The 9,664-nt window shown below is 41.6% G+C and overlaps 1 protein-coding gene across 3 annotated transcripts in view; it reads left to right on the forward strand.

Annotated features, from left to right (window-relative positions):
* Positions 1 to 9,034, forward strand: part of ASB8 (ankyrin repeat and SOCS box containing 8) — a 30,009-nt gene extending 20,975 nt beyond the window's left edge. For 2 of the 3 annotated variants that reach the window (XM_006163458.3, XM_006163457.3), the window contains exons 2-4: positions 1,653 to 1,812; positions 4,016 to 4,120; positions 6,808 to 9,034. In XM_006163458.3, the coding sequence (XP_006163520.1) occupies positions 1,684 to 1,812; positions 4,016 to 4,120; positions 6,808 to 7,440 (867 nt within the window). In that variant the 5' untranslated portion in view covers positions 1,653 to 1,683 and the 3' untranslated portion in view covers positions 7,441 to 9,034. Of the gene's footprint in view, positions 1 to 1,648; positions 1,813 to 4,015; positions 4,121 to 6,807 lie in introns of all 3 variants that reach the window. The other variant, XM_006163456.3, reaches the window with a different exon arrangement.
* The last annotated feature ends 630 nt before the right edge of the window (positions 9,035 to 9,664 follow it).

The raw sequence follows: 9,664 nt of genomic DNA on the forward strand, positions 1-9,664 counted from the left end.
TCCCTACAGGTTTGATATATACTTTTTTATAGAAATTATCTTCTTGGCTGTAAGTTTATATGTTCCCTAGCTAGTACCTTTTATGCAGCCGAAACTTTTATTGTTGTTGAATATTGCATTATTTTCTACTTTCAACTTAGAACTTTGTCACAGTAGATTCAACACAAATTTCTCCAAATCTATTTCTTGTTGACATTGTAAACCAATTATTAGAAGTTTTAATTCATTTAAAATATGCTTATTTTTCTAAACTGAAAGCATTTATCATTAGTATGAACTTTGATTTTTTTTCCCTAATTTTATGTGACTCCAGAGTAGTTATATTTTTGCTCTGCTTCCTTGTTTTAAAATATTACCTCAAATATTTCCTATTTTTTGGGACCAGCAGTTAGTGTAATGGCTATGTCGCTGGACTCCCATGTAGTCAACCGCGGTTCGCGTCCTGGACCCGGTGGCTTAAAACTCACGCCAGGCGTGTGTGTGTGCATGCCCAAGATCCCTAGAGGAGAATGGAGGAGAAGCGATTGCGGCGTGATCATCCCCCCGGGGGGTGATTTCTCGCTTTCTGTCTCTCTGTCTCTCTGTCTGTCTGGTGAGCACACGTGCCCTATAGCAAAAATATCTCAAAAAAATATATGTATTTCCTATTTTTTTCTCTGTTGAAGACATTTGAGAATTTTTCACAGATGTCTTACTATTATTAAGATAGATGTATTTATTCTATAGCCTTTTCCCTCTCTTCTACAGGTAACAATCACTTTCATACCTTTCAGTCAGTCACCCAACAAAAATTTATTAAATACCTACTTTTGTGAGATTCTGTGGCTGGCCTTACATATGCAAAAAAGCATAAGACAAGGCCCTTGTCTTCCAGTTGATAATGACTTAAATGGAGAAGCAGGGCTCAATAGGTGGCATGGTGGTTAAGGTGCTGGACTCCCACATGACTGACTGACTGGTTTGAGCCCCGAACGTGGCAGCTTGCTTTTTCAGTCTCTCTCTCTGGTGAGCACACACACCCTATAGCAAATTTAAAAATAACAATAATAAACAGATTAAATATTTTTTTAAAAAATAAAGAAATGATATATATGTGTGTATATACATATATATATAGTTTGGTTATTTATTAAAGTTTGTCGTATAGTATAGTTTTATATATATATATATATGTATATATATGTATATATGTATATATATATAAAACTATACTATAAGAAATTTTAATAAATAACCAAACTTTAATAAATAACCAAAAGGTGGTACTGATAATAAAGATCACAAAAACTCAGAGCAGGAGAAGAATGTTTTGTGGCATGTTCAGTCTTTAAAAATATCCCATTCCTTGCTGAGTCTTTTCTTAACTACCCAGAACTCCATGGGAATCTTAGTACCTCTTAGGGAAATCTCATGCTACATTAGGACAGAGGCAGAACAGAGGAGCTGAGGTTCAAAGATTTGCATCCAGGTTTACTCAGCTCCCTATGCCACTATCATAATCTAGTTCCTTATGATTAAGAAAAGTGGTATTAATTTATCACCAGTCTTAAAATCTGCTCTTAGTATCAGGAAGGCCTCAGAGAATGCTTGACCCTAATGACAGGTGTGCTCGGTGATATCATATATGCCTAAAACTTCTTTGTTTCAGGCAGTGTGGAGCATGTGAACACACTGTGAGCCTTGATGAGTTCCAGTATGTGGTATATTATGCAGAGCATTCAGAGCAAATACTCTCTCTCAGAGCGCTTAATCCGAACAATCGCTGCCATCCGTTCCTTCCCACATGATAACGTAGAAGACCTCATTAGAGGGGTAAGTGTGCTGTTATTGGCGTGAGAGTCTCTTGGGAGGTGAAATGGGAGAATTCCTGGTGAATCCCAGTTGATTGCAGGTTTGCAGCTTTGACTCAGCACAAGATCACAAGGAGTCTTTACAGTCTTTCTAAATGTATTAGCTTGATCATTAAAATATTATATATATATGTGTGTGTATATATATATATATATGTGTATATATATATATATATGTGTGTGTGTGTGTATAGCTTATCTTCCCTTTTCTCTTTCAGTTTGTCTGATATTTTTTTCATGAACTACAAAGGGACTTCAAAGAGTTGGTGGAAAAGTGGAATTAAAGTATGAGTTTATTGGGGCCAGCAGGTGGCATGATGGTTGAGGGTGCTGGACTCCCACATAGCCAACCTTGGTTCAAGTCCCAGACTTGGCAGCTTGCTTTCTCCCTCTCCCCACCCCCCCTTCCCTCTCTGGTCAAATTTAAATATGTAAGTAAATTAATAAAATAATAATTATTTTGTAAAGTATGAGTTTACTTTGGTGCAAAAATATTTTGAAATGCAGGCCCAAGGATTCTTTTTCCATGAACTTTTTGAAGACCACCTTGTATGTTCCCGATAACCCTAATCTCATGTTCTTTGTAAAATCTCAATCAGATATGGTACATATGGGATCCATCAAGCTCAAAGACTTCTATACATGTTTTACTAAGGGAGAAAGGAGGTGAGCAAAGCAGAGGTAGTTTTTAAGTCCTTGTGAGCTTTTCTCTCTATAGTTACAGGTTATAGTAATTATACAGAGAGATTTCACTTGCCCTGTGTCTTAACAACAGCTACCACTTCTAGTTCTGCAGAGAATATCAATTCCCCAGAGTTCAGAAACTACCTTAACTATATAATAGTTATAAAATGTATAACCTGAGAAAATGCATAGATTGGAACCAGCAGTTAGCGTAATGGCTATGTCACTGGACTCTCATGTAGTCGACCATGGTTCGCGTCCCGGATCCGGTGGCTTAAAACTCACGCTGGGAGTGCGTGCATGAGTGCCCAAGATCCCGAAAGGAGAATGGAGGAGAAGGGATTGCCGCATGACCATCCCCCCTGGGGAGTGATTTCTCGCTTTCTGTCTCTATGTCTCTCTCTGTCTGTCTGGCGAGCGCACGCGCCCTATAGTGAAAACCTCTCCAAAAAAAAAAAAGAAAGAAAATGCATAGATTCAGAAACTAGCTTAACTATATAATTTAACGGTTGCTCTTCAGTAATTCTGTTATGTGACTTGTATCCTAGAAGGTCTTTGATACCCTAGTCTGTGTATTGTTCCTGTTGAAGAGGAGTTACAGAATAATTTTTTGATCATTAGAAAATGCGTCCTATATAAGAATATTTCTAGACATTCTTATTTTTAACCAGTTTAGGATCCTCATTTACAGCCTAGAGCTATGTATGTGCTTCGGAGCTAATGTGGCACAACTGGAGAAGGAAAAGTCATACAGAGTTAGCTTGTTCTTAGCAAAAGTGGTATGAGAAGACTCAGCAGCAGAAACTGTCACGTTCTAATTCTAGCTCTATGCTGAGTCATCCAGTGACTTTGGTCTGACTGGCATCTCCATTTCCTTTATCAGATTTTGAATAGAAGCACCAGCAGGGGCTAGGGACAGGAACTGCTGATACTAAGAGGCTACTTTGAAGATGTTTATAAGCAAACAAACAAAAATAACATTAAGATGATCCCACTGGTGGTGATGGTCATTTGTTGAATGGAAAAAAAGAGCATTCCAGTTCTGGCCAGTCTGATGGAGTCACTCTTGACTTTCAGGGCGTAGTGGCCATAGAAAATGAATCGCTGTGCGCTGAAACAAAAAAAAGAGAGAGAAAATGAATCACTGGCCCAGCTTTCCTGATAAGGCTCCCACTTCTTCTACAAGTGAGGTTATGCCCTCAGTGAGGTCCAGGTGACCATCTGGCAGGCTGCCTTATAGAGAAATTTGATAGTGTGATCTAAGGAATTGACAGTTCCTTTTCTTCATCTTCATTGTTCCCTTAGTTTGGATATTAACGTTGTAATATGCAGTTAACTAACAGAAATGGAAACTGGGAGTCAGTGGTGTGTTTACAATCTCCTCAGGCTTATAACTCTTCCCTTGGGACTCAATTCTGAATCTCATCGCGCTGGGCAAGCCAGAGCCAAATTTTCTGACTGAGGTTTCCTTCTGCCCATAGGGAGCAGACGTGAACTGTACCCATGGCACGCTGAAGCCCCTGCACTGTGCCTGCATGGTGTCAGATGCTGACTGCGTGGAGTTACTCCTGGAAAAAGGAGCCGAGGTAACATTTTGGACACTTTCACATTAATGAGTCACTGAGCATTTTTTTTTTTTGATGACTCTTTTCCATTTATTGCATGAAGGAGTTACACTAGTCCAAGTTAAAAGCGTACTGCAAATGGTTATATTTTACAAGCTGTGAGGTTTTAAACTTGTGACAAGGAACAGTAGGGAAGTTTTACTCATTGCAAGGAAATTCACTTCAGCTTCAATGCGCCATAAGCACTTAAAACCCACGAGCCTTCAGCTGATGGCCCTTAGCCAGTCCAGTCTCTACGAGGAACTGGCACCTGTTCTCGCATTGGTCACCCTGGAGCTGAATTGCTCCTCCATATTCTGGATGCTCAGTTACAGCACCATTGCAGGCAAATTTGTTCTTAAACACCTTCACTAGTTTTTTGTTTTTGTTTTTGGTTTTTTGTTCTGTTTTGTTTTGTTTTGTTTTGTTTATTGTAATCATCAGTGATCCCTTGGACAGTAATAAGTGTCTTCCTGCTGTTTCTCTGTTGAATTCTTACATGGATATAATCCTCAGTGCCAGTGAGGGTTCTGGATAGTGGACGTACAATACAATTCCATTTCTTCGGTGGCAACAGCCTTTGGAAGGCAGTGGCAGGAAAAGGCAGGCAGCGGGGAACAGACCATCTGGAAGCGAGGGAGCTTGAGGCAGGGAGGCTGCTGTGTTCTCAGCAGCAGCTCAGTGACAGGAGCCATGAGTCACTAAGTCTTGAGCTTTACATTTCATAGAATTTTCCCTTATCTCTTCTCCATCTCTTCCCCCCTGCATTCTGACTTCTAACTGATTTTAACTTTCATTTCTTTGCCTTTTTATCTCCTCTTCAATTTAAGCAGCCCATGGGTCCAGGAAGAAGCTTTGCCTCTCTCTTCACTCCCAACTTACCATCTAGGGGTTGTTCATAGATCCATTTAATCCTCTTGTTGCCTATTGCATGTCCAGGAGTTATAAGTACAGAGGCTCCTCAACTCTGATTAAATCTAAACCATCTAAACCAACTATCAGATTATGCTTTAATATATTTTGTTTCTTCCTTCATTCTAATGTATCTTATGAAAAACAAAGAGTAACTTTTGGAAGTAGACTGGCTCCATGGCTTGGTAGTTAAGACAGCTGGACCCCACATGGCTACCCCACAGTTTGAGTCCTGAACTCTGTGGTTTGAGAATACACTGAGCACATGTGCATGCATACCTAAAATCCCAAAAGGAAGAAGAGATGGAAGAGAAGGGATTGCTGCATGACCATTCGCCATGGGGGCGCTTTCTCCCTTTTCTCTCCCCTCTCTCTCTCTCTCTCGCTGGCAAATGCATGTACCCTCTGGCAAAATATTAAAAGAAAAAAAAATATATATATACCCTTAGCATTGGACTGAAGCAGCATGATAGAATGAATAATTAAAAGAATAGACTCTAGAGCCAGATTGCACAGATTTGAATTCTAGCTCAGACACTCCCAGCTATGTGACCTTGAAGATACTTTAAAAAAAATAATAAAACTTGCCTTAGTCTTCCCACCTGTGAAGTGGGATAATAAAATGGTATCTTGTTCATGTGGTTGTGAAGGGTTTGAAGCACATATGTAGTACTCACCAGCTGCCTGGTAAATAAGCTAGAAGTTTTCACCATTTGTGAGCAGTCTTGAACACACATGTAGTGAGACACTAATTCGAATCAGACAAGCTGTGAAGCTGGAGTGCACCCCTCGACATGCTGGCCAGTGAGCCTAATTGGGCAACCCCACCATCCTCATCTCCACATAGCATGTTGTTCTAAACTTGTCATTTTCTATACCATAACTTTTATGATTAAATGTGTTTTCTATGAGTGACTCTGAAGTGAAAGTCAGTGATTAATGTCAATAATAAAAAATGAAAATGCCCAGGACAAAAAAAAAAATGGATTTTAGTAAAATAAGAGGTTGAAGTCACTTAATTTTTTCAGTTTTCTTATTACATCTTATGGGAGAAGATAATACACTGTTTAGAAATTTGGGAATTCAAAGTAAGATTTATAGATGATGCTGACTTTTAGTAAGTCAGTTGCTTTTTTCAGCGTTGGAAAATGTTTGCTTTTCCCTCCACTTGCTTTCCTTTGGGTTCTCTTGTGAATCCACAGCATATTTTTGCAAAGGGCTGACTCAGATGGACATTCTGAGCTTCCCCATATGTGTAATGAACACAGCAAGGCTAAATGGACAAAGCTTTGACCTCATTATTTTTTGGTCTGGTTGTCATTAGTCACAGGATACAGAGTCAGGAGAAGCAAAATCATCTAAAACTCTTACTCTAGCTGAATGTTCAAGTGGCTCTCCAATAAATCTCTTTAGAGCAGTTGTAAAGACTTCATCTTTTCCTGCTTTTCCCCTTACTCTAGGTAAAGATTCTAATAAATAGAAAAGTGAATGTTGCCACAGAAACCTAGCTAATGCAGGCCAGCTAGTCAGGGCATACAATAAACTGTTGACTATTTGGGACAATTCTTTTCATACTTGCTCCTAAGCTCCTGTCATCTTTATCACTAAAACTCCTTAGAAATTGTTTATTGACCCTCTAGTTCAGACTACCCATTATGGAACAAAAGTGGGGGTAAATACGTGCATGCTTCTTTGCGGCCCTCCTCTCCTCCTTCCTCTAGTCTGTCTGCTATACTAGAGTTCCTCCCTTCTTACAGGTGAATGCCCTGGATGGTTACAACCGAACAGCCCTCCATTATGCAGCAGAGAAAGATGAGGCTTGTGTGGAGGTCCTCTTGGAGTACGGTGCAAATCCCAATGCACTGGATGGCAACAGAGACACCCCACTTCACTGGGCAGCCTTTAAGAACAATGCAGAGTGTGTGCGGGCTCTCCTAGAGAGTGGGGCCTCCGTCAATGCCCTGGATTACAACAATGATACCCCGCTCAGCTGGGCTGCCATGAAGGGGAATCTCGAGAGTGTCAGCATCCTTCTTGATTATGGTGCAGAGGTGAGAGTCATCAACCTGAAAGGCCAGACTCCCATCTCCCGCCTGGTGGCTCTGCTAGTCAGGGGACTTGGAACAGAGAAAGAGGACTCTTGCTTTGAGCTCCTCCACAGAGCTGTTGGACACTTTGAATTGAGGAAAAATGGCACCATGCCACGGGAGGTGGCCAGAGACCAGCAGCTATGTGAAAAACTGACTGTTCTGTGCTCAGTTCCAGGAACTTTAAAAACACTCTCTCGCTATGCTGTGCGCCGTAGCCTGGGACTCCAGTATCTGCCAGATGCAGTGAAGGGCCTTCCACTGCCAGCTTCTTTGAAAGAATACCTGTTGCTCATAGAATAGCCTGGCAGAGACTTTTGCACCGTCGTGCAGACAACTCTGGGTGAGGAATTTCCTGCAGTACCATCGCTTTGTCGTGGGAAACAGAAAAGCAGTTGTTCCTGTTGTGTGATTTATAGATTTTGAGACAACATGTCACAACAGTGACCTGCATACCACCTCCCCTACCCAGACTGAGCAACCAAACAAAAAAATCCTTCACTTCTCTTTTCTGTTTATTGCTTCCTTGACTTTTTATATTGTACCCTGCAAAAGAAGAAGTCTCCCCAATCCTTCCCTTTAGGGAATGAGTCAACAGCGCACCTAAATTTCCCTAGGAAGACGGAAAGTGTTTAAAGAATGTGTGTGTGTTTTTCCATTGGGGACATGATTATCATCCAGAAGAATCCCTTCTAGAAAGCATTTTAAATGATCTGCGAAGAACTTTTTTTAAAAAATCGCCATTCCAGCTAGCAACAGTTGCATCCTAATGATGAAGATGCTACCAGTTCCAGTGGGGTGCAGATGCAGAATTAGGCTGGATGATATCCCTAGAGTGCCATGTCATGGGGTATTCAGAAGAGACTGGCCCCCTTTCTCCTCATCCAAGAAACCAGCAATCTTTGCGTCTTTTCTTGGGGTGCCCAAAGGTTTACAGTGGTCAGGCAATGTTATTTCAGAAAGATTATCTTGTTGCTTTCCTCAGAAGAGGTGGCAGGTTCTAAGTAGTCCCAAGGACTCCTGATAATCCTAAGAACTTTTCTTCTAATGCAGTGCATTCTTTTGCCATAAACCAGTTTGCACTAATGGGCTTAGCAGGCATTTCCTCCACCTTAGAGTAAGGTGTTACAGCAAAAGAGGAATTATGGGCTGGGCTGCCTTTCCTCATGGGTCTTCATTCCCTCTAGAATTCATTTCCCTATGGAAAGTGCACTCTGCTGAGAATTTGGAGTTATTTTTCTTTCACTTGTTTTGGAAACTTTGCATTTAATTGACTTAAAAGACATAGGTGGGGGGTTGGGAAGGGAGTGGGGAAAGAGCATGTAAGAGCTTCTTTTGAGATAGCCTACTATCTGAAAAAGGGTGTTCTAGTGAACAGTACTTAGCAAGGTTCTTCCTTTTCATGTACCTAAACCAGTTCAAGTCGTTAGTGAGCCTGGATGACCTGTATGTTGAAACACCTTTCTTTTTAAAGCTAATTGGGAACTGCAAACAAAATGAATGGGATCTGCTGACATAGCTAATTTGAAAAAGTATGTCTGCTTTTGTCCTTTTGCTGTTATTGTTTTTTGCCCAGTAAAAAAAAAAAAGAGAGAGAGAGAGAGAAATAAATAGTTCTAAAAGCAAATTTGGCCATTTCTATCTTCCCTACCCAGCCCCCACCTCTCCTCATTTAGAAATTCTCCCTTTGTGGCCTGGCTCTTCAGGCGTTCTACCAGCCTCTCTCCTGACAGCAACAGTGATTCTGGGCATTGGTGGAGTGAACAGGAGGGCCTGGGCTGAGTATTTGGAAAACTTCCCCTTCCTTTATATTCCCCCCCACCCCAAATTTGGAACCACTGCCTCTGTATTCTCAACCCCAGCTGCACATTAAATCACCGAGAGCTTTTTAAAGACACTGATGCCAAGATTTTACCTTGTAATGGTTAATTTTAGGTGTTGATTTGGATTAAGGAATACCTAGAAACTGAGTACAGCATTACATGGGTGTGTCTGTGCGGGTGTTTCCAGAGGCGACTGATGCATAGTCTGAGTGGCTAGGTGGGGAAGATGCACCCTGGGTGTGGGCAGTCATCCCTTACATCAGCCCGTGAGCCTGGAGAGAGCGAACAGAAGGTCGGTTGGTCTCTTCTCAAGTGGGGAAAGGCTGCTGCTGCTGCCTTGGCCTTCCAAGCTCAAGGCTCTCCTGCCTTTGCACTCCAGGACTCACGCCAGCACTTCTCCATGCCCCTGCCCCCCGCCATGGCACCCTGGCATCCCTGGTTCTGAGGTCTTGGGACCTGGCCTGAGCCACACTACAGGCATCCCAGCCAACGTTTCCAGTTGCAAACAGCCTGTTGTGGGACTTGGCTGCTATAATCACATGAGCTCATTCTCCTAATGCATCCCCTCTCATATATCTATGTGTATATCCTATTGGTTCTGACTCTCTGGAGAACCCTACTAATACACACTCCTTACCAGTTGTTCAGAATTCCCTGGTGTAGGGCTGGTGGGGGCGAGAGTGGGTTTTTTAAAATTTCTCCAG

Source organism: Tupaia chinensis, unplaced genomic scaffold (assembly GCF_000334495.1).
Source record: "Tupaia chinensis unplaced genomic scaffold, TupChi_1.0 Scaffold142262_1, whole genome shotgun sequence".
Classification (NCBI taxonomy): Eukaryota; Metazoa; Chordata; class Mammalia; order Scandentia; family Tupaiidae; genus Tupaia; species Tupaia belangeri.